General features: G+C 51.7%; 1 protein-coding gene across 1 annotated transcript in view; it reads left to right on the forward strand.

Moving 5' to 3' along the window:
- Nucleotides 1–15,939, forward strand: part of CTNNBL1 (catenin beta like 1) — a 177,614-nt gene extending 161,675 nt beyond the window's left edge. The window contains exons 14-16 of the mRNA XM_023227877.2: nucleotides 3,735–3,872; nucleotides 4,104–4,176; nucleotides 15,742–15,939. Coding sequence (XP_023083645.1) covers nucleotides 3,735–3,872; nucleotides 4,104–4,176; nucleotides 15,742–15,830 — 300 coding nt within the window. The 3' untranslated portion in view covers nucleotides 15,831–15,939. The remainder of the gene's footprint in view (nucleotides 1–3,734; nucleotides 3,873–4,103; nucleotides 4,177–15,741) is intronic.
- Nucleotides 15,940–24,988: the final 9,049 nt, after the last annotated feature.

The raw sequence follows: 24,988 nt of genomic DNA on the forward strand, positions 1-24,988 counted from the left end.
AGAGACGGGGTTTCACCGTGTTAGCCAGGATGGTCTCAATCTCCTGACCTCGTGATCCGCCCGTCTCGGCCTCCCAAAGTGCTGGGATTACAGGCTTGAGCCACCGCACCCGGCCTAGCTCTTACTTTCAAGGAACGCACACAAGAAAGAGGCACGAATCTGAATGGCTAGTTCAAGGGGGACCGTGGGAGGTACCACAACAGAGGTACAAATCCAGGGTGTGGGGATTTGTACTGAATCCCCACTGAAGGGGACTGAAAAATCATATCTGCTTGGGGATCTCAGGGAACATTTTGTGAGGCACATCACATTGTAGACTTTCAATATATGATGATAAAGACTGAGGAGTGGGCGGTACCAACACGAGGAGCAAGGCAAGGAGACCAGGAAGGGAACCCAGGCCTGTCTGGGCTGGGCTGGGCTGGGGTGAGGGAGAGTGAGCAGAAAGTATGGCCAACACAAGTCTTTTCTTGTAGGGCCTTCACACAACGCAAACACTATACCTCTAAGGTGCTCCATTCTTTTGTCTCTGCCCATCATGCACCCTGAAACCTTACCCAAAAGTCACTTCTTAGGACGCCCTTGCATTTCACCCAACCCCAATCAGCACCTATCACAATTATTTTAACATGTGGGCACACTATACTTACTTTCTGGCCATTTCCTAGAAGTTTGTGACTTCCACCGACCTCTTCAGTGGTTAAAACCAGGGCTTCCCTTACCTCCATTTTCCTTATTTTACTGCCTTAATTCAGTGCTTAGGGTAGTGTTCTTGCCATTAGGCACTTAGTAGGGCCAGAGGTCTCAACACTGTGCCAAGTTACTCGTTTCCACATCAAAGATGAATCCCACACGATTCCTATCCCTGGGGAATCCGTTTTCTAGCAACTGGTAATTATGAGCAACTTAACCTCTGTGTGCTTTGGTTTCTAATTCATACAATGGAATGAATAATCCCTTTCCTGCCCTTTTAAAATTTGGTAGTAACTGCTGAACACTTCAGAGTTCCGGAGCAGGAAGTCATGATTATGAGTAAATGAGAAACTGAAGAGAACCTTCTATTTTTAAACTCATTGGACATCAGTCCAGTGCTCCATGACTACCTCGTGAACATTAATGCTATTACCAGATTACCAATGAATTTGCTACTAAATGAAGCTAGGAATTAGTGTTAGTGATTTGCCAGGCAGTACAGGGCCTAGCAGTCTGCAGGCCAAAGAGGATTCAGGTTTTGTCAGGGGCACATGCTGCATTTCACACGTCTAACACCCCCCAGTCTAAAGCCCTAATAAGTCACAGGAGTCTCCTCTGTAACCCTAGACCTCTCAGACTTGCTGTCCTCATATCCAGTCCTCCCAAGTAGATTCACTCATTTCCACATCAAAGATAGAGGCCTCATAGGAACGAGATGAAAAGTAGCCTTGTGTTGCTACCGGCTGGCCCCCCGGGCAAATAAAGAAGTGCATTATCTGTGTCTAAATAGTCTCTGAAGGATTCTTGGTGGAGATTGATGACCACAGTGGTGAGTTCTTCGAATGTGGAAGAGTGGAAAGCAGGATCCCAAGGGCTTCCGTCCGTGACAGGAGCCCGAGTTGTCAGAAGGAACGATGGCCATAAAGCTACCGACAGAATTATGAAATGGATTGTTGCCATCAAAAGCATGTATTGAGTACCTGCCTTCTTAGGCCCATGTGCTAGTCACGCAGAACAAGTCCCTACACCCAGTTCTCACCGGATGTCTGGCTGGATGCAATGGCTTACACCTGTAATCCCATCACTTTGGGAGGCCAAGGTGGGAGGATCACTTGAACCTAGGAGCTCGAAGACCAGCCCAGGCAACATAGTGAGACCCTGTCTCTACACACACAAAAAAGTTTTAATTAGCTGAATGTAGTGGCATGCACCTGTAGTGCTAGCTATTTGAGAGGCTAAGGTGAGAGGATCACTGGAGTCCAGGAAGTCGAGGCTGCAGTGAGCTGACATCATGCCACTGCACTCCAGACTGGACAAGAGTAAGACCCTGTCTCAAACAAACAAAACAAAAAAACGGAGATGTCTTTTTTCCTCTCATTGTCTCATCGGCTGCATAGACGCGTACTGAGCTAGGGCCCTACCTTCACAGAGCTCACAGTCCACTCCCACGAAATAAAGGCTGGAGACAGAGAGAGCTGGTGGGGACTGAAGTCAGTGTGAAGATGATGGGGAGGAGAGGAGGTCATGTTGCAGAGTGGTTTGTCAAGGTGCTCTCAGCAATTTTGAAAAGGAGAGTTGTTAGCCTTAAATAAAAATCAGGAAAGCCTTTGTGATGGACGTAGCTTAAAAGCGATGTGAGCTTGAACCATACCCCAGAATCCCAAGGAGGGAAAGCAGTAGGGCTCTGAGCCATCTTGGCAGAAGTGTTCACAGCGCACAGGATGAGGGGTGGGAGGATTGGGGTTGGGGGATGGTAAAGATGTTAAAAATTGATTGCACAACTCATATATAAAAGTTGTTAGATTGTACACTTTCAATGGATTAATTGTATGTGAATTATATCTCAATAAAGCTGGGTTTTTTGTTTTTTTTTTTTTAAGGAATCTACTAGGAAGGACTGGATATGAGGACAGCAAGTCTGAGAGGTCTAGGGTTACAAAGGAGACTCCTGTGACTTAATTAGGGCTTTGGCCTGGGGGGTTTTGGACGTGTGAAATGCAGCATGGCCTCTGACAAAACACCTAAGCCAGAGGGCTTATGTATGCAAGTTGGGTGCCTGTGCCATTGGTTTCAGAGTTGTGGAGAAAGGGGACCTTTCTCTGCTGTGGTTAACTTGATTTGGAAGGGAGATTTAAATATACAGATGTTCCTCGGCTTAAGATTACATTGCATCCTGATAAACCTACTGTAAATTGAAAATATCATGAGTTGAAAATGCGTAGCTGCTGGGTGTGGTGGCTCACGCCTGTAATCCTAGCACTTTGGGAGGCCGAGGTCAGGAGTTTGAGACCAGCCTGACCAACATGGAGAAATCTCGTCTCTACCAAAACTACAAAAATTAGCTGGGCGTGGTGGCACACGCCTGTAATCCCAGCCACTCAGGAGGCTGAGGCAGGAGAACTGCATGAACCAGGGAGGCAGAGGTTGCAGCACGCTGAGATTGCGCCATTGCACTCCAGCCTGGGGTACGAGAGCGAAACTCCATCTCAAAAAAAAAAAGAAAAGAAAATGCATGGCTGACTGGGAGCTGAGGCCACTACCAGTCTTGCAGGAGAAGTACAGTTTCTACAGCATGCCTGTCACTCTCACCCCATCATAAAGTTGATCCATAGTAGGTCAGAGGCCAACTGTATCTTACAGAGAGATTATGGAGGCCCAAACCAAGGAGTAAAAAATGAGTGGAAGCAGATAAATAGCTTAGATTTGTGTCCCTTCAGCTTTTTTTTTTTTTTTTTTTTTTTTTTTTTTTTTTTTTTTAGCTTTTTTTATATGTGGATGAGATCATTTTGGTCCTGATTCATCAGATAGGAAAAAATAGACTTTAAGCTCGCCTCCTGGGGCTTCTATAGTCCATTAAGAATGAAGAATGTGAAAGGTACTTTAGAGTAATGGGAGATGTAGACAAATCAAAAAGATGAGGTGGTTTTCTTTCGCTGTTGTTGTAGTTGCTATTTTTGTGTGTATTATGGCCAGACTAGGAGTTCATTCTTTCCTCCCATTCACTGTCCAGCTTTTATTCCTAAATGTTCATTTGTTTCTAGGACATGGTCCGGCGAGGAGAGATCATAGACAATGACATCGAGGAGGAGTTCTACCTCCGGCGCCTAGATGCGGGGCTCTTTGTTCTCCAGCACATCTGCTACATCATGGCCGAGATCTGCAATGCCAATGTCCCCCAGGTAGGAGGGTCTTCCCCTGCATGGGCCTATCCATCCCTGCCTCCTTCCTCGCCAGCTGCTTAGGTAGACTCCCAGGGAAAGAAGGGGATCGCGCTCTCCTTGAATTCCTTTACTCTATGTCAGCCTTCTTTTTCAGGGATGGGGTGAGGTAAATAATTTCAAGGTGATACATTCTGGTGTGTCAGGACAAATGGTCGTCTTTCTTTTTCTAACCATTTTTTCCCTTATTAGATTCGCCAGAGAGTTCACCAGATCCTAAACATGCGAGGAAGCTCCATCAAAATTGTCAGGCATATCATCAAGGGTGAGTTGGATGCTACTTATGTCTGAGGCTCTAGAGGTCTGAGCCTCTGTCAGTATCGCTGGTATTTGGTGCGGAGCATTTTCTGCACTGAAAGCCTAAGTTGTCCATTTCACCGTGTGTCCAGGTCATCTTTGTCAGAATACTGAAGACTAGCCTCGTTGTTCTTTGCCTCTGACCCTCCAGTTCCAGAACTTCCAACTGTAAACAAGAGGCACAAGGGCTTGAAACAGTTGTTAATTTTTTTAAAAAAGCAAAAAATTCAATTCCAAACTACACATAGTGGAAGGAAATTGCTTTCTTAGGGAAAAAAGCAAGGAAATGACAAGAAATACAATAGTCCTTCCTTATCCACAGTTTTGCTTTCAGTTACACACAGTCAACTGTCCAGAAATAGATGAGTACAGTACAATAAGATATTTTGAGAGAGAGAGAGGCCACATTCATGTAACTTTTTTATAGTATATTGTTATAATTGTTCTATTTTATTTAGTTATTGTCGTTAATCTCTTACTGTGCCTAATTTATAAATTAACCTTTATCATAGTTATGTAGTTATCATAGGTGTGTATCTATAGGGAGAAACACAGTGTACATAGGATTCAGTACTGTGTGCAGGGTCAGGCATCCATCAGGGGTCTTGGAACATCCGTCAGGATGCGGGGGACTACTGTAACTGGAATTCTGCAGTGAATGGAGGCAATGTGGAGTGGTGGAAAGAGTATGCCTGCCTTCCGGGCCTAGCGCTGCCTCCCCTAGCTGCGAGCATGATTACAGCTGTATATTTACCTGGGAGAAATTTTGCAGAGGTTACAGGAGGTACTACAGCGTCCTGTCTGTACCTGGCACACAGTGGGTGCTCAGTCAGTGTGGGTATCCCTCCTCCCCACCCACCCCATGGAGTTCCCTAAATGCTGTTGGATCTTCAACTGGACCTGACTCAGCTGGAGAGGCCTCTGGCCGGTGAGCAAGCCCCCAGTCACAAGGCAGGGCCCCTGTTCTGAGCTCTGGGCGCAGCCCCACCCTCAGCCACCTGGGGACTAACTGGGGAGCACCAGCTGGCACGTGTGGGCATTTCCCAGTGGGAATTTCCAGTACTGACGACGTCTGAGTTCAGGGAGGGTCCAGATGGACTGGGTGACGGCGGGCAAATCAGCGTTCCCCTCGGGCTCTCATTCTGCCCATTTCGAAGATGAAGGACTAGGCTAGATTTACTCAGAGCTTGCCTTTAAGTTGCTTCTAGCTCCCATTCCAGGTGGCAGGTGAAATGTGAAGATAAATGTAGTCCACAAGTGAAGCGAAGCAAGGTTAAGAGCGTGGGCTCTCGGGTCAGAGGCTTCTGGATCCGAATCTTGGCTCTGTTGTTTACTCTGTTACCTCAGGCAAGATACCAGTTGCTCTTGTGACTGCCTAGAATGGGCAAGGGGATTGAATGAGGTGACACAAGTTAAGAGTGAACGTTAGTGTGAGTATTACAAAATACCACGAAGATCATTGCCATCATTATTTTAAGTGAGACATGGCCAAAATCCTGTGGGAAGCCTTGTGAGAGAAGTAGCATTGAACTGGTCTAAGAGGCTAGGACAGAGGCAGTCCAGAAAGCAACAGCACTGTGAGTGAAGGCATAGGGACTGGAAATCTTGTGTCTGCTCAGCCCTCCCCATCCGGGAATGGTAAATCCATTGCGCCCATTTTGTAGATGGAGAGTATGAGGCATTGGAATCTGTTGTTTTCTCCTTAGAGAAAAAGAGAGTAAAGGGGTCCAGTGGACACACTTAGCCCCACTCATGCCTTCCGGAGTGACACCCTGGGAGCTCCTCCTCACTGTCAGATTCGTGTGAATTACTGCTCAGAGCGTCATTTCGCCTCCTCCCTGAGGGGTAGCTGTGGTGATTTGCAACTCCAGCCTTTAAATGGCATTTACTTCTAACGCCCACTTGTTCAATTAGAACTTCTTATTACCCTCAGTTCTGCTATCCTGCATTGAGACTTCTCCCTGCACCTCCGTCCTTGTAATCAAGACAGTGATCTTCCAAGAAAGGAAAAGTATTTCTAATGGGTGCTGACATGTAGTAGTGGGATGTTTTTCTTTCTCAAACGCTGCCACACACAACTAAGTGATTCGCAATTTTCCATTGTTGTGAGTCCTGGCCTCTGTCTCCCTCGGATCCTGGTTTATTTCCCCAGTGCCTTTTAAGTCGCTGAGCCCACACTGGATAGTGAGTGGAGGGTTGTTGAGTGGGCACCTGGGCAAGCGAGCAGATGAGTGAACCGGTGAAGGGTCTGCACAGGCGCCATCTTCACTCCCACCCCTCTGCTTTTCTCCCCCACTGCTCTCTGCCCACCCTCACCTCTGCCACCTCCATGCAGACCCTCGCAGCCGTCCTTCCAGGCCTGGGCTCAGCCCTTCAGTTCTCTCCCCATCACCCTTCATAGCCAGCTCCTAGTCCATCCCACCTCTTCTGCCTCTGAACTCAACCTTGAATCCATCCACTTCTCTGCATCCGTTATTCCCATCATAGCACCCTGTTTCTTTCCATCCGAGCCCTTATCACAACCTATGATTGTTTTTATTTATGTGTTTGTTTACTGCTTTTGTCTGTCTCATACATTAAAATATAAGCTCCATGACGGGACATTGTCTGCCTTGTTCACTGTGTCTCCCCAGCACCCAGAGCAATGCCAAGCACATCATGGGAACCAGTAATAATTTCAGACATTGCGGAATGAAACCCTAACCTTGTATGAATTCACTGTGGCAAACATTGACTGTGACTCTCCTCGGGGCTAGCTGGGCACAGTGCTAAGTGCTGTGCTAGAGGTGTCACACCGCGGCTGCCCTCATGGAGTTTACGGCCTTCCGGGGACATAGAGTATAAATGATTGACCATAATCCAAGCCCAGTGGAACGCATGCTCCAGGAACTACTCAGCTGGCCCTGCTCGATGCCAGGCTCTGGGTCCAGTCCTAGAGATACTAAAGGAATAAGCGAGATCCCTATCCTTCAGGCGTTCACAGTCTAGGGGAAGAGGCTCAAAACTAATTAGAACGTGCTAAGCACTTGTCAAGTTGTGAACAGTGTGCTGAGGGAGTGAGTGTCACAGAGGCAGTTATGGAAGCAGGGAGGGAGCTGCTTCTCCTCTTCAGGACTAGGACTGGTGCCCAAACCAGGCAGAGGGAGCAGAGGCCCAGAGGAGGACAGGCAGGATGCAGTGGCCTTGGGGAGGACGATAGCCCGGTCAGGGGGGGCCAAGCAGAGATGCAGGAGGCTGGAGTGTTGGGTGGGGTGTGGCTGGGCCGGGCTCCTGAGTTCTGCTAGGTGCACAGTGAGTTTGGTGTACAAGGGGTGACTGCATCCCTTGATTGACCAGCAGACGGCAGCATTCTCATTAGTGCCCGGGGAATCATTTGAGAAATTTGAGGTCATCAGTGTGGAGGTGATATCTAGAGTCTGGGAATTGAACGCCATTGCTCAGGTTGAAGAGGCCCCGAACATCACGCTGGCAATTAAAAGAGTTCTCTGTAGATGGAAAGTTGTCATAAAGGGTTCTCAGCCCTGCCACTGGCATGCCCCTGTCCTGTCCCACCCACGCCAGGGAAAGCCAGTCTGCAGCAGGGTGTGGAGCCTTTGTGGTGTGGCCTGCCTCTGGGAGCACCCCTGAACAGGGTGCTGCAAGGACCCTCAGGAGCCCTCACTTGGGTGGAGAGGGTGGTGCTGAGGTTGACAGGGTTGAGGCTCCCATGGAGGTGGGAGGGTTGGGAGGCTGCGCTCTTCTGGGACCCCCGTCCAAAAAGCCCATCTGGTTCTCCTTTTCATACCACCCCCCCCCTTCCTTCAATCGAAAACTCAAGAAAACAAAGCCTCATAAAGAAAACAGCTCATCAGTCTGTTCTCTTTTATTTTAATTTTGTTTTTCAGTTTGGGTTGCTTCCTTTTTTTTCTTTACCATACTAATTAGATGCAGGCTTTTTTCCTTGATTTTATGGCCTACATATTTCCTAAGTTTTGCTGGCAGGATGACAGCTGATGTATCCCTTGAGGTCTCAGGAAAACGCTGATGAGGCAAGCCCAGCGGGGGACTTTTCCCGTTATTTTTCAGCCCCCACTCTCACAATTTCCTCCCTCCTCTGTTGGGGGTGCCAAGAGCGCAGGGAATAATTGATGGCTCATTAAAGCCCCCCTCTCTGCACACTGCTTACTCGGCACTCCCGACGTCCAGCCTTCCCCGGAACCAGCAGCACCTCTGGCCGGAGGACTGTGGGCCCTCCTAGGGAACCGTGGTCTGACGACTGAGATTACCACAAATAGAAGGGCAGATAGGGCTGTGTGCTCCGCGAGGACAGCAACAGACTTCCTGCCATTTATCGCTGTGGTGCTCGGCGCCCCGACTGGCAGAGAGGAGTCAGTTACTGCAGTTGGGGTGCGTGCTGAGGTGGTGCTGTAGGCTTCTTTGTGCTATTCCAGAAATCCAGGACCACGGTAGGTAGAGTGGTCACTTACCGAGCTCCTACCTCCCCTGGGTCAGACATTTGGGGTACAGTGTCCTTACGTCTGGTCCTCACAACAGGCCTAGAAAGTGGGGTAACAAGGAGACTGAGACTCACTGAGCTTAGTGGAGGTACCTGGGTCTCTGGTGATGTAAACTGGATCCAGACTCAGAAGGAGCTGTGCACAATGGTAAGGAATGTGCCAACTGCTGATTGGCCCGTATGCTCCTATGGGCTTTTAGGAGAGAAGAAAAATACAGGGCACCCACCTTTAGGGAGCACCCATCACAGGGTGCTAGGCAGGCTTCTAAGATAAGTGAGACACCCAGGAGACTCTGTCCCCCGCAGGCATACTTCCCTCACAAGTCAGGTGACCGACCATAGCGCAAAGCAGAATGGAGCCAGTGCTGGGCTGCAGAGGTCCAAGGGGAATGAAGATGGCACAGTTACCTCACAGTTAATCTGGCTGGACATGAAAAGGAGCCCAGAGATGCAGGGAGGCTGTACGGAAGGCGTGGCTTCTTTTTTATTTTTTATTATTGTAATAATAATCTATCATTTTGACCATTACTACCATCACTACCGTCTATCCACAGGCCTTTTTTTGCATCTTGCAAAACTGGAACTCCCCGTTCCTCCCCGCAGCCCCTGGCAGCCACCATTCTGCATTCTGTCTCTGTGGCTGCCTGCATGGGAAGGGTTTCCGTAGGCAGCTGTGCACGGGCATCGTTGAGCAGTCATCGCCTTGACTGTGGCGTTGGAGCTGTGACTTGAGAATGCTTTGAAATATCAATATTTGTGCCAAGGGTTGCAGTGGAAGCCACTGGCCAGTCTTGCCGCTGTTTTAGTCTCCTGGTGAAAGTTGTTGGAGGACCACACAGATGCCCGGGAGCAGCCACGGCTACTGCACAGCGGCTGGTTTGCAGAGTTTCGAAAGCTTAGAGGATTACTGACTCAAAACTCTCTCACTGCTGGGCAAAAAGAATGAGCCAGGAACTTAAATGCTTTTAGAATTTGGCCCATGGCCCTTTGATTTGCGAGTATTCTTTATGGCTTAAAATCTCCTCCTAGTAGCTCATAAACGTATTTCCATATTGATTTGGGGCTCTTGGTAACCCAATTTGTCTGTGTGGTTTTAAAGCTGCAGAGGCTGATAGGATTTATCTTTTGATGACATGTTGACGTGTGTGTGACTTGCACCTGGTCATGGATACGGTGTCCTGCAGGGCATTTGGAGGCAGGAAAGGATCATGGAGAGAGGCCTGTATGTTCGCCCTGTAGCCAGCGGCCTTGACAGGGCTCAGAGGCATCTTAAGGACACCTCGAGAGCTTTTCAGCAAAGATGTTACATTTGCCTTAGGACTGCTGCCCCCAGGCCTCACACCCAGTTCACCCAAGAGGGCTCTCTTGAGCGCTGCCTGGGGTAGTGTGGTGGTGGTATGCAGAGAGGGAGGGAGAGCCACTCTTGGAGAACCAACTGTGCTAAGACCATGGAGCCTGCAGTGAGTTGTCCAGGTTCACAAGCAAGCTCTGTCTGTCGCTTTCTGGTGTCTGACCTCAGGCAGCTCTTCCCCTCTCCAAGCCATCTCTCCTGCATCTGTAAGATGGGGAGAACCTGTCTCAGAAGGCTGCTGTGAGAATGAGACGAAGTGCTGTATGTACAGTGCTCACATGGTGGCTGGCACCCGGAAAGTGCCTGTTACATGTTAGCTGTCTTTATTGTTATAATTAGTGTCCAAGCTCACCCAGGATCAGACATGCTCAGACCAGCATAAATTCTGGATCTCTGTGTAACTCTGGGCAAGTTAGTAGGTAACATATTTAAGTCTTGGTTTCCTCCTCTGTAAAAAACACAAACAAAAAACACCTAAAATAAATACTGCTTCTCTCAGGAAGCCTCCAAGGTTGAGATGCAGTTGGGTGCCTGAGACCAAGCTACATACTCAGCGAATGGAAGCTCCTTCCTTCCTTGATCTAATCCTTCCGCCTGGAGTTAGCAGCAGCTTGGACTGAGATGCCACCGGGAAAGGCAGTCACCAGCACACAGGCTCGACTTCCTGGGGCCTTGTAGGGGTGGGTGGGTGTCAGTGGGTGCTTTTCCAACCAGGTAAAACATCCATGGGACTCTGAGAACTTGACCGTTAGCATTGTAAGCAAGGGTCTTTCTCTGTAAGCGGGTTTCATTTGAATGACATCCCTGATGAAATGAGAACCGGCAGCCTAGCAAAATGTGCTACTCCTGGAGAAGCGCAACTTTCAACCTTCCAAGTTCATTGTTGTTGTCAAGGAATCTTGTTAGACCTGAAGGATTTTCCTTTCTCGGTTTCTATTTTGTGGTTATATGTACATCTTCAAGAGTTTTCAATGTGAAAATATTGGGCATTCCTCCTCTCTCTTCCCTCTTCCTCCTGCATTTTTAAAAAGGTGAACATTTAAGGCTTAAGATTCATGGATCTGAACCAGGCTTGTGAATACTGGTCCAGGTCTCCGCCCTGGAAGATGACTTTTCCCCATCCACCAGCCTCGGTGCCCCCTCCCTCTCCCTCTCAACATAAACAGAACAGCTTGTATTCCATGTCTGAATAGTAAACCTGCTGTCTAAAGTTTGCTTTAATATTTATGTGTTCAGCATTGCTGCCTGTTTCTGAGTTCCATCAAAGCCTTTATTATAAGAGCATTTGAAAATGTGGGGGAAGTAGAGAAAGGAGTTGACGTGTATGCCATCTTTCTCACTCTCCACCAACTCAGCCTCTTTCCTCTCTCCTCTCATCCTTCTCTCCCTCTGCCCTCATCCTGCAGTCTCTTTTCCTCTTATACACACATGCACGCATGAGCACACACACATACAGCAAAGAGAACTGTTTCCCAAGACCTCTGGGAGGACTCTGTTCAATATTTATAAACTGCTGCAGCAGCTGTAATAACCAGAGGTAGCTGGCACCACCACGATTTGCTCCAAATAGGACTCTGCCATAGAAACAAAGAATGAGCAAGGGCAAAGGGTGAGGGTGAGGTGCCTGGGGGTGCAGCTTCCCCGGGCAGTGGATGAGCACTAGGCCAGGTCGTCGGACCTGGTTCTGGGCCTGGCTCCGTGGCTGGCTCACTCTGGGACCCTGGCCATTCACCTGCCCCCTCAGTGCTGGAATAAATTTCTGAGAACCCTTCCAGCTGTGATATTTGGTAACTTGGCATAAGAGAATGTGACCCCAGCCAGTCCACCCGCATCTGTCCTGGCCACCGAGGCCCCTGTAGCACGAGACATTCCTGTTTTGGAACACTCACAGAGCAGGGGTTTTTCCCGGAGACCGGGGGGCAGGCAGGGTAGCCTGTTGCTTAGGTAACAGGATGCTGCTGTGAGGACCAGCCGACTCCCAGTGCGCGGGGCCTTTTTTTTTTTTTTCCTATCCACACATTTCGAGGTTTGAATTCCGGCTCCTCTACATCCTAGACTTGGGCAAGTTGCTTCAGTTCTCTGACAGCCTGTTTCCTCCTGGGTAAATGGGGATGGTGTTCTTTACCTTGTAAGATTGCTGCAAAGGTTACATGTGAGACAACATAGATAATGCAGGCACATAGCAGCACACAGCACATGTTAGTTCCACTCCGCTCGGTGTGGGACAGGCCCTCTTCCAGGGGACACCAAGCCATTCACTGCCTGCGGGCCAGTCGGATATCCCCTTTCCAGAGAATGGGTGATGTGACTGTTTGCTTCTTAGCACAGTTGGAGTGACAGAGGAGACTTGGGCATGGGATGGGTGCTCTGTGTACCGTCGGCATGTGTAGGTGAGGCCTCGGCACAGGTGATTCGGCAAAGGGAATTGATGCAGGTGTGGGTTCCCTCTGCTTTGTGCATCCCTACAAAGAACTCAAGGAAGCTGGCTTTACTGTTGGAAAATCACTGCCCCAAAGCATCAGACTGGTTCTCCACTTCCCTCCCTCCTGGGTCTGAGAAGACATTAGGAGAGCAAAGTGTTAGCTCAATCCATTAAGACTCCTGCTTCCAGACCATGCCTCCGGGGATATTAGATGCCATAATGGTCATTTCTCTCTCTCCTGGGGCAGCAACTGTATCATTCACATGTGAGTAAGAGATACCACTGACACGCAGCCCCAGAGCCTTCTCCCGAAGCTCAGTTCCTGTCTCATCACCCTGGCCCTCTCTCTAAGAGGCCTTAATAGGAGGCATCACAACCATTTGCTGTTGGAGGTGATGGATGGGCCTAACAGAAGAGGATGATTTCCGGGGGGAGACACACAGCTGGCACATACCTGAATCCCAAATCCCATTTTCCGGCACACATCCAAAGTAATAAAGAGGAACGGGGCAAAATAAAGAGGTAGCGGGAGCAAAATTATTTCTCCAGCATTGGCGGGGGTGGGGCTGACGGGGAGGGGTGAGAGGTCACACGCTTTGTTTTCTCTCCCCAGTCTTTGTCTGGTTTGGATCAGCAGGTGTTTTATTATGCAAAAGCCTCTTACTAGAGAGTTCTCTCCGTTTTCTTTCTCAAGCCAGGCCCCAGTAAGGGACCAGGGGGCAGAAGTTCAAGCAGCCATCCTAGTCACCCAGTGCAGGAGATCCTTCAGCACCCCACTCTGCTGGGGGGCCCTCGGCCAGGCGTAGCTGGGAGGAAGGCTAAAGCCCCTGCCTTCATGCAGCTCTCCATCTAGGGAGAGAGGCCGGGTGGAGGATGGTCCAGCAGTCAGGCCCACATGCGCTGGAGGCCGTGGGCTGGGGCTGGGCGTGGGAGTGAGAGGTGACCAGGCAGGCTTTCACAGAGCAGACATCTCAGGAGGGGACCCCGAGGGGGTGTGGGACTGCCCCAGTGCCACTGCCGACCTGAGCAAAGAAGGCTCAGGGAGGGAACTAATGTTCGCTGGACGTTGGTTGTTTGAACATTTTCAGAGGGGACCACCCAAGGGCACTCGTGAGTCAGAGCTAGGATTCCATCGCAGCCCTGTGTTGCGCCTTTTCCTCTCTGGCCGTGGGCAGGGGACAGTCAGAGGGCAGTGAGGGGTTGGACCACCCCATCCTCCTCCTTCCTCTCCCACCGGATCCCCTACACTTGCTCTAGGAGCCACCGCAGGAAGTCCAGGGTCACCAAATCACCCCTCGCCATCTCCAGAAAAAACCAGGGTGACCATGTTATTTTGGGTTACCAGGACACTTTTTTAAAAATGAGATGGAGTCTTAAGGATCACTGTGCTGGGACAACGGGGGAGACAAGAACCCAAACCTGCCCACTGGTATCCTCTGCCGAACTGTTGCCAGAACTGTGCCTGGAGCCTCACCCTCCTCAGGAATGTTTCCTTTCTCTTCCTGGTCTCGCTGAAACCTGGCGCTCCCACACCACTCCTACCACTGGAGACATGGGAGGGGCCTTCCATGCTCCAGTACTTCTGGACTGTTCTCTCTTCCTCCCTTCCCTGAATACACCCAGCTGTCGAAGCTTGTGGCAGGGGACTGCAACCCCCCACACAGCCCCTCCCTGTTGCTGGCACCAGCACCTGTTCCCCCCAGTCCTTGGGGGGATTATGGGCTCACTGCCAGCCTCTCCACTGTTCTTCTCGTATTTCTTGGTGATTGCAACCACCAAGAGATTCACATCTCTTTCTCATACCCCATTTCCAGTCTATCTGTAAATCCTATTGGAGCCGCCCTCAGAAAACATCAAAAAGCTGAAGACGTCATCTCACCTCCACCATTACCCGCCCAATCCAAGCCACTGTCATGTCGCATCTCCTTGCCCTGCCCTTGCTTCCCCCATGGTGTCCCCCACACAGCATCGGAAGGGATCTGGCAAAAGTCAAATCACGTCACTCCTCTGTGCTCAGGACCCTCATAGGGACTTCCACCCCACAGAAAGGCCACAACCCCTACCATGGTGCACAGGCCACACCATCTGGGTATGGCCCCTCCCGTGGCTCCAGGCTGTGGCCACACGGACCTCTTCGCTGACCCTCAGATAAACCAAGGAAGCACCCCCGCCCCCCGCCACCTTAGATCCTCTGCCCTGGCTGCCCTGCCACTGGCTCCCAGACCTTTCCACACTCATCTCCTTCTGATCTTTAAGCAGATGCTCCCTGCTGACAGCCACCTGTGTATTTTGTTCACTTTTTGGTTTGTGACCTTCACTAGAAAGAAAGTAGGCTCCACACAAGCAGAGATTTGCATCTGTTTCGATCACTCCTTTATTCCCATTCCCAAAACAAGGTTCTCAAACTGGAGCATACATCAGCATCACCTGGAGACTCAGTAAAACCCAGATCACTGGGCCCCACCCCAGTTTCCTGTTAAGTGGGTCTAGGGTGGTCCCAAGAATTTGTGTTTCTAGTAAGTTTCCATGCAGTGCTGCTGCAGCTGCTGCTGATCAGGTCCACACTCAGAACCACTAGTCCAGAGCAGTGTCTGCCCAGCGGGTGTCTGTCTTAGTCTGTTCGTGCTGCTGTAACAAAATCCCCAAGACTGGGAAATGTATGAAGAACAGAAATGTACTTCCTCACAGTTCTGGAGGTGGGGGATCCAAGAGCACCACGCCAACTTTTGGTGTCTGCTGAGGGCTTTCCTGTTGCATCCTCACATTGCAGAAGGGAGAAGGGCAAAGGGTCTTGAGAGTTCCGTGGAGTCCTTTTGCAAAAGTCTAATCCCCCTAGATTAGACCTAATCTAGACCTAATCTAATCTTGTAATTAGATGGTAAGAACCTAATCACCCCATAAAGACCTTTGCTGTGTCGGGGATGAGGTTTCAGCATGAATTTTGGAGGGGACACAAACATTCAGACCTCAGTAGCATCCATGCCGTGTGTGTTGAGTAAATAAATAAATGAGGGTGAAGTGAATAAATAAATGAGGGTGGAAGTGAAGGGTGTGGCTAGGAGGGGAATCCAAGCATGGAAAGGTAAGTTGGTGCCTTTCCACTGAGGGCCTCGAAGGCAAGACCCCAAGGAATTTGGCTACAGTGGGGGCATTAGGGCAACTTGTACCTCTGTGGGAGCTGGGTTCTGGGACAGGGAAGAAGCGGCACAGCCGTGGTGGACCCCACGCCTGGGATCCACTCCTGACTCTATCTTTGTCCCCCTAGAGTATGCAGAGAACATCGGGGACGGCCGGAGCCCGGAGTTCCGGGAGAACGAGCAGAAGCGCATCCTGGGCTTGCTGGAGAACTTCTAGAGGCACCTCGGCCCTGCGCATCATGGACTGTCTCAGCCTCCCTCCCAGGATCAGTTTCTACACAACTCTGTGTGGCTTTTGGACAAATTAAAGCTAGTTTTGGTATCCCTGGGCCGATTTTGTTTGTAGTGAAGCTTCGCCTGCTAACCCTCCCTCCCCCCTCCCCACAGCAGCTACTTCAGCTCCCCCAGGGAAGGCCCGTGGGCAGCCTCACTCCGCCAGGGGGAGCAGCTGAGGCTCAGGGCGTAGCAGTGACAACTTCGCCACCGTGGCTACGCAGGTGGTGCTGCTGTGAGGCTGGAGTGGGGGCCCACCTAGAGTCTAGATGTGGGACCCGAGGCCCGGGCCTCATGCTCCAGCTCCATGGGGAAGCCAACCACACAGCACAGCCCTCAGAGCATGCAGAGCCCTGCCGCATGTCAGACCACTCGGGTGGGGGCTGCATGGAGGATTACCAGATCCCATCGTGGGCCCCACCACAAAAATAGCATCAAATCTCAGTGAGGCCCTGGCATCTGGGCTGCTCAAAGCTCCCCGGTGGTTCCGTGCATCAGGGTGAGAGCCACTGCTTTAGAGTGGACAGGTTGGGGTCCATATCCCCACCGCATCATTACCAGCTGTACATTCTGTTCTGGTTTGGGGTTTTGTTTTGTTTTTTTTAAGACACAGGGTCTTACTCTGTGGCCCTGGCTGGAGTGCACTGGTGCAATCATGGCTCACCGCAGCCTTGACTTCCTGGGCTCAGGCGATCCTCCCACCTCAGCCCCCTGAGTAGCTGAGAGGGAGGTGCCACCACATCTGGCTGATTTAGCTGTACATTTGGATAAGTGACTTTCACCTTTCCGAGTCTCACTTCTTCACCTGCACAGTGGGGCCACTCATACCCATTTGCTGCTGAGGAAGCCATGCTCAGCAAGCCTGCAGCACAGTGGCGAAGGCACCGTCGTGGCTTTGTAGCTGCTGCTTCCTTTGGTTCTTCCCACACACATTTGTGACTTCAGAATTGTGATTTCAGGCCGGATGTGGTGGCTCTCACTTGTAATCCCAGCACTTTGGGAGGCCAAGGTGGGGAGGATCTTTGAGCTCAGGAGTTCAAGACCAGCCTGGGCAACATGGTGAAACCCCGTCTCTACAAAAAATAGAAAAATTAGCCAGGCATGGTGGCACATACCTATGATCTCAGCTACATGGGAGGCTGAGGTGGGAGGATTGCTTGAACCCAGGAGGTCAAGACTGCAGTGAGCTATGATCATTCCACTGTACTATAGCCTGGGCAACACAGCAAGACCCTGTCTCAAAAAATTTAAAAAAAAACTGTGATTCTACTCATTTGACATAAGTGATGAGAAGGTTGGTCTCCCCTCAGAAGTCAGCAGTGCTTTAGCATGTTTTTAGTCAGTGCTCAAAGAGCAGAGTCCCCATCAGTGAGGAGGCAGAAGAGCGGCCAGATGTAGAAAGCAGCCTTTCATTCCAATGCATGGTGCAACCCAGGGTCACAGACAGGCTGCCGGGGACGCTGCACGCCTGACACTGTGTCCCTACCGCTTTTGCTGCTGCCTAGACCCTGAGGGACAGGGCTCCAAGCGGCCACTGCCATCTGGCCAGAGTTGACATGCTGCATGAAACCTGTTTGCCATCCCAGGAAGCCACCAAGAGGTCCCTGAAGAAGATGGCACTCGCTCTGTGTCCAGCCTTGGACTGGTGATGGAACAGTGAGTAAGGCAGGCCCTACCCGCTGGTGCTCACTCGCAGCCTGGCGGGAAGACAGTGCATAACCGTAAGCGTCCCTGCAGAGAGGGGCAGGAGGGTGTGACAGGGCCTGTCACAGGATCAGATGGCGGCACCGTCACTTTGGGTCTAGTTCTTCCTTGGCTTTTCTGTAACTGTAGTAGCTGGCACATATCGAACGCCCAGTGGCATTGTTGTCCCCGATTTATGCAAGCCAAGGCTGAGGGCTCAGAGAGGGTAATAGCTGCACAAGGCCCTGCGGCCAACCAGCAGCAGAACGCACACTCTAGCCAGGCCTGTCCAACGGCACAGTCCACACCCTCTCCCGCCGAGCTCCTCTACCTGGAAGGGTCACACCGTACTGGCTGGCGCCGTGCTCCGATCCTTTCATCTGTTGTGTGGTTTAATGAATTCACAAAAAATAGAGCATGTCCAGGTGTGACTTAGAGAAGCAGACTTCTACAGCTAAGATCGGTACTTTAGACGTCATCAGTCCTTCACCTTGATTTTCTTTTTCAATTTCAATTTTAACCAGGTAATGCTTGCAAACGATATAGGAGTTCAAAATTTAACAAAAAGCTAGGCAGTGAGGAGTCCACCTGCTCCTCTCCCATCACCTAGGACTTCCTGCCCCTGGAGGCAGCCGCTGCCATCTGATTCTCCTCCAGAGTTCTGTCCAGCGTTCTGCCAGCCGGGTTCGGAAGCCCAGGCCTCCCCACCAGCTCCCAGAGGCCAACGTAGGAAGGGAGGGCTGGGGCGGCTCAGGCACTGCCCCCCAGCCACGGTTGCCACGCCTTGCCCTGCTTCGCCTGCGGCAGCCTCCTGAGATTCTGTCCCTTTGCTAAAAGCGAGTTGGAACTCTTCCCTTGACAAGTGAGGAGGCGGCCCCCTTTTCCATCAGTTTTGTGTGGGGAGGGTTGGGGGCAGTGAGAGGTGTAGTCCCTTCGGGTGCAACAGGGGAATACAGTTCCAGGGCCCGAGGGACCAAGGAGAAAGGGTAAGGAGAAAGCAGCCACCACCACTCCCTGATTTCAATGACCCAAGTCCCCGCAAGCTTTTCAGGGCCAGGTAGGGCTGCTCGTTACCCACCCCAGGCTCCTGGGGCGCGGTCCCAGCTCTCGGGCGCAGGCAGCTGGCCGCCTGCCTAAAACTAAGAAACTGTCTGCCTCACAGAGCAGCACCTCTCCTCTGGGGGAACTTCTTGGGCTTCCAGGAAGGGCTGCCCTTGACCTGTGTCTCCGAATCTGACTTCTCTGCCCACTATAGGGGTTCAGTCTAAATTTGCCCCTTCAGGCAAAGCTTCTCCATGTTCATCCTCATGTCCATAGCTGAGTGGGACCAGACCATAGCATCCAAAGAGGCAGTATTCCTTTTCCAGCCCAGACGTGGCAGTCAGATTGCCTTTTAGCCATATTAGCCAGGGTTTCTTTACAGGGGAAATAAGATTCCACGCTCATCTTCCGTGGCGGCTTGCTGCTCCGTTCGTGGTGGTCGCACGCCTGGATTCAGCAGCAGCAAGATGGGCCGTCTCTAATTCACAGAGATTTGCATGCAGGCTGCGTGCCTTCCTTATCTGGGGAAATGCATTGTCAGGGCCGCTGGAAGGCATCCTTCAGTCACCCCCATGGTAGCACGAGTGCGCAGGTGGCATCTTCTGCCATGACTGAGGGCGTCAATTTAGTGTCAACAGGGAGACGAGACTCGCTTTCCTAAAGGCAAGGCTTCTTGATTAGATTTCCTTACCCAACAGGAGAGGTAAAAACAGACCCGCATTTTTCAGTCTGTCTTGCTCTTCAGGACACATGGAAAGTGGCTGGTAGCACAGCAGTGGGCCTTCGTTATCTGTGCTGGGGAAAATGGCAAGCGTTTCTCAGTCACCTTCTTGGTTAGGTAACACGTGCCCTTGGTGTAAACCTCAGACGGGGCGTAAGGGCACACAGTGCACGCATCTCCCTGCCAGCTGTGTCTCCTGGCCGCCCAGCACCTCTCCCCAGAAGCTACCACGGCTCATGAGCGGAAGTACCCTTTCCCTTTCAGAGACTCCTATGTGTTTCCAAGTGAATAAAAATACTTTTAACACAAATGGTGGCATCATCGTGTCCTCTGTCGTGCACCTTGCTTCTCATTCCCCATCACCACACACAGCTGCCCCCACTCCTTTAATACGCACACCCCATCGCGGAGCTGTACCATGATGTTGTTAATTGCGTTAAAGGACATTCAGACTGTTTCTGATCTTTAGCTATTACAATGCTGCAGTGATCATCCTTGTACAGGGCGTCATTTCACACACGTGTGAGTTTAGACTCCCAAGTAGCATTGCCAAGTCAAAGAGAGTGCCTTTTTCATTGATATATATGGCCACACTGCCCTTCTTTTGTCAACTGCGTGCACGAGTGTCCTCTCCCCACACGCACCCTAACCAGTGCGCTGTTAGCAGGCTCAGCGCTTCGCCTGGGTGGGTGGACAGTGCGGCCTGCTTGTTGCTTTAATCTGCATTTCTCCTATAAGTGAGGTCATTTAGTGTGCTAGAATAGAATTATGCGTGCGCCATATTAGCTAATACTCATTGAGCTCTTGACTCATTGAGCTAAGTACTTTCCTCAGATTAGCTCATTTAACCCTCATTCCTGAAATGTAGGGACTTCCTTTTGTTGTGGCCCAGGCTGGTCCCAAACTCCTGGGCTCAAGGAGTCCTCCTGCCTCGGCCTCCTAAGGTGCTGGGATTACAGGCGTGAGTGCCCAGCCTGACATGTAGGTTCTTGCCTCATCACGTCCATTCCACAGCTGAGGACACCAGACTGAGGGGGACAGTGGTTTAGAGTGACAGCTGGGAATAGAACCCCAGCAGACCCCTGCTCCTAATCTCAGAGCCACCCTGTCTTCCTGCTGGTTGCTAGAGAGGGCCTGGTGAGGCTGGAGAAGGTGGCGCAGAACACACTGGGAGCAGAAGCCCCAGCAGGGCAGCCCTTCCCCCACCCCACGACTGAAGCCCGTGTGGCTCTGCAGAGGCCCAGCGCCCTTCAGCCTGTCCCTGCCACATCTCGGTGCCTGGCTGCCATCCTCACCTGCATGGAGGCCCTGGGCCAGGTTTCCGGGCTAGGGATGGGCAGTCACACGGATGTGGCCCTGGCTGCTGTCCCATGGGAAGGGAGGAAATCTGAGAAACATCTGGAAGGTGAGGCTTTCCATCTGCAGCAGTGAGGAGAGCCACCGTTTGGCACGGCTGCAGTGAGGATTGCTGCCTGTCCCCCCGCCCCCTCCACCCGCCCCTGCCTGTGCACAGAGCCCAAATTGCTTCTCGTCCAGATCATCCCACCAGTCTGCTCTCCTCACCCCATGTTGTGCCTCCTTCCATACACCTCCCAGGAAGCACTTGCTGAGCACCTACCATGTGCCAGGCCCAGGCTGGGCGCTGAGGGGTGCAACGAAGGTTGAGATGCGGTTCAAGCTCTCAGCATAGTCAAACAGGGCATCACCGTAGCGTGACAGTGGGCTTCACAGAGGTGAGCAAAGGCTGTGGGACAGAGGAGGGCCCCCTGCTTGGGGGACCACGCACCCTGTGTCTTGAACAACTTTCACCAGAGTCTTAATGATGGCCATGAGCCTCGAAAGCAAGAGGTGGAAAGTCTTTTGAGGCAGAGGGAACTGCCCAGGCAGAGGACTGGGGCACAATAAAATACAGGGCTCTGGGGACTTCGGGGCTTTCAGCTGCCTCATTGGAGGCCCCAACTACCTTGACGTTGGCATGGCATGGGGGCTCAACGAGCTCCCGGCCGTGGCAGAAGCTGACAGGCTCCAGGGTTGTGCTGGTCCAGAGTCACAGAACTTGTTCCCGGACAATTCCTGTGTCTACTTCCCCCAGCGCAGGCTCTTTCAGTCCCTGAATGAGGGGGAAGCAGATTCCATTGCAGGGTGACCAGCAGGGCCATCCAGGCAGCACTGAGGAGCCGCACAAAGTCCACAGCCCCTGGGGGGCAGCTGGGGAAAAAGCCACAAGGGGATGGACTTACAGAGGTCAGGGCCGGGGGAAAAGGCTGGGAAAGCCTGCTTGAGCCAGCCCCATCCAGGAAACCCCCAAGAGCGTAGGGGCGGGCACCTGCCCTCAGCCCAGCCACTGTGAGCCATGAACGTGACCCTCACATTCAGTCTCGGTTCTCCTTCAGTCAAGGACAGCGAGTGACCAGCCTGGGGAGTCCCACCTAGACCAGTGCCTGTGGCGGCGTCATGGCGCCCAGCCGACTCTCCACCACTCATGGCTTCATCAACTACTAAACACCCCTCATAAGCCATGCAGGGGAACAAAACAGTCATTGTCCCTGGCCTCCGGGAGCGTGCATCCTCGAGGGACAGACCAAAAGACAAACATGCAAACAGACACATCGAGTGACAACTGAGTGTTACGAAGGAGCCACCAAGGTTCAGCAGGATGCAGTGAGGAACGGGGGGACCTCAGGCTGAGTGGCCTGGAAAGCCCTCTTTGATGAGGGTCTTTGAGCTTGAGCTTGAGCTAAGCTCTGAATGATGTTAAGGAGCAGGGCAGCCAAAGAGCCGGGGGATGAGGGGGCCTAAGCAGAGGCACAGAAGCACAGGTCCTGAGCAGAGGGAGAGCGTCGTCGCCCTCCTGAAAAGAGTCCAAAGAGGCCACTGTGGCCGGACCCAGGAGCGAGGCAGAGGACGGATCTCACAGGGCCTTGAGGGCTTCAGGGGAGTTTTGAGTCTGGAAGGAACATGATTTGATTTTGGAAAGATGCCCGTGGCGGCTCTACAGAGGACACTGTGGAGACCAGTGTGGCAGCAGAGATCCAAGAAGGGTGTGGTGCACGCTGGACCAGGAGGAGACGCTGGCGCTTTGGACCAGGAACGGGCAGTGGGTTGGAGACAGGGGATTTGGGATACATTGAGGCGGAGCCAACCGGTCACTGCAGAGAGGGGCCCTGGGAGCCTTCCTCCAGCACCGAGAGCTGGGAGCAACTTCACTGGCCCTGCAGGAGTGGGGTGGGGCCGGCAGAGAGAGCTGCTCAGTATATAAATATCTTTAATGAATAAATAGAAGTGCTTTTAGGGCTGGCGGAGTCGTATCATTTCCACCTGCCGTAAAATTTCATTAGAAGCAGGCGCTGCAGGGGAGAGGAATGGCTGCAATAAATCTGCCCGCCCACCCTCAGCCCTGCCTCCAATCTGAGTCAACTCAGCCCAGTCACTGGAGAGTCCAGACCCAGACCCTTCTCCCAGGCCTTCCTGGGGCCCAGGAGAGCCTGGGCTTTCCCTGCCCCACCCCCACACTGAACAGGCAAGAGGCGGCAGAGAGCTGTGGCTTGTCACTGAAAACCAGGGGCCTCACTCTCCTCAGCTGGGAAATGGGCATGACAGTTTCTGCCCCCACCTAGTGCAGATGCGTTTCAGGGGGAGCAGTGTTCAACACAGGGATTCCTGCAACAGCAGACCTGGAGCAAAGCATACCTTGCAGGTATCCAGTTTTACAAATGAGCAGAGGCCCCAAGAAAGGAGATGACTGTCCGGAGCCAGGCACAGTGGCTCACACCTGAAATCCCAACACTTTGGGAGAGGGGCAGATCACCTGAGGTCAGGAGTTCGAGACCAGCCTGGCCAACATAGTGAAACCCCCCATCTCCACTAAAAATACAAAAATTAGCTGGGCGCCGTGGCGCATGCCTGTAATTCCAGTTACTCAAGACACTGAGGCAGGAGAATTGCTTGAACCCAGGAGGCAGAGGTTGCAATGAGCTGAGGAGTGCACTGCACTCCAGCTTGGGTGATAGCGTGAGTCTCTGTCTCAAAAAAATAAAAATAAAAGTAAAAAAATTTTTAAAAGTAGGTGACTGTCCTAAGATCACACAGGGTCTGCAGGTCTGGCACTCAGAAACTACCACAACGACAGCTCCATTCTTTAGCATTAATCAAATGCTTGGCTCTATACTAAGCATTTGGCACACACCATCTCACTGAGTCCTATTGCCAGCCCATTTTGCAGATAAGAACACTGAGGCTCAGAGAGAACTAGGATCTATGCCTCCCCTTCAGTTAGTGACAGACACAGATGAGTATCCAGGTCTCTGCCCTGCCACAGAAGCCTTTCTCTGTTTCTTTCAAGCATGGTGAGGCCGGGATTGTGTTTTCTTGAACCTACAAATCGTCAAAGTGTGAGTCTTTAGAAGGACTGGGGTAGAAGGTTCACCGAGTGCTGGCCGGGCGTGGTGGCTCACGCCTGTAATCCTAGCACTTTGGGAGGCGGAAGCGGGTGGGTGACTTCAGGTCAGAAGTCCAAAACCAACCTGGCCAACATAATGAAACCCTGTCTCTACTAAAAATACAAAATTAGCTGGGCGTGGTGGTGGGCGCCTGTAATCCCAGCTACTCAGGAGGCTGAGGCAGGAGAATCGGTTGAACCTGGAAGACAGAGGTTGCAGTAAGCCGAGATCTTGCTATTGCAGTCCAGCCTAGACCCCATCTCAAAAAAGAAAAAAAAGCTGACCAAGTGCCTACTATGCGTCAGACAGTCTCTGAACTGAATGAAGGCTGCTGTCCCTAACACTTCATTACATCCTTGTAGCTTCTTCCAAGGTAGCCATGCTCACTTCCATCTTACAGATAAGAAAAGGAAGCACAGAGAAATCAAGGAATTTGCCCAAGGTCACACAGCTCTGCCTATGACCTTGGTCATGGCTGCCAGCACTCAAAGAATTGGGGGCCTTGAGACCCCTCCCTCGGCCCCATGGCCACCTCCCCCAGTCAGTGATTGTGAGGCCAGGAACACTGGCCAAACGGACAGGCACAGCTGGCAACATGCCAGGGCCCATGGTTATTGGTTAAGCTCATTAAGTAGCCGTGACAGGACATGGCCTGGGCCGGCTGCCTTTCCTCCCCACCCCACTCCAGCCCTCCTGGGAATAGGGCCTGATGACAGGCACTTCTTTTAGCAACTACAAGCAGAAGTCTCTCTGTCATGGGGGAAGATCCAAAGATGCACAGACCAAACTTCCCCAGGCTGGCCCCTGGGGCACCTGCGGCCTGACCTCCTCCGGGCTGGGCCCGTGGACCCGTGTGGGGAGTGAGCACAGGACGTGGACACTGGAGCCAAGCTGCCTGGGCTCAAATCCCAGCCCTGCTGCTCCCCAGTTATGCGAGTTGTTTCACTCCCTGAGTCTCAGTCTCCTCATCTGTGATATGGGGGGATGGTGCTACACAAGACCCCTCACTGTGGAGACCTGCCACAAGCTGATGCACGCAAAGGTCTTGACCAACTGTAAAGTGCTGACCCAGGCTCACGTCATCATTACTGATATTCTTGAAATACTGTAAGATGAGACTAGACTGTTCCCCACTGGACTACAAGGTGATTCATCATTATTTATACCAGAACAACTGAGCAAACCCGTAAAACATCAATCATCAGTAACCTCCCAAGG

The sequence above is a fragment of the Piliocolobus tephrosceles genome, chromosome 20 (assembly GCF_002776525.5).
Source record: "Piliocolobus tephrosceles isolate RC106 chromosome 20, ASM277652v3, whole genome shotgun sequence".
Classification (NCBI taxonomy): Eukaryota; Metazoa; Chordata; class Mammalia; order Primates; family Cercopithecidae; genus Piliocolobus; species Piliocolobus tephrosceles.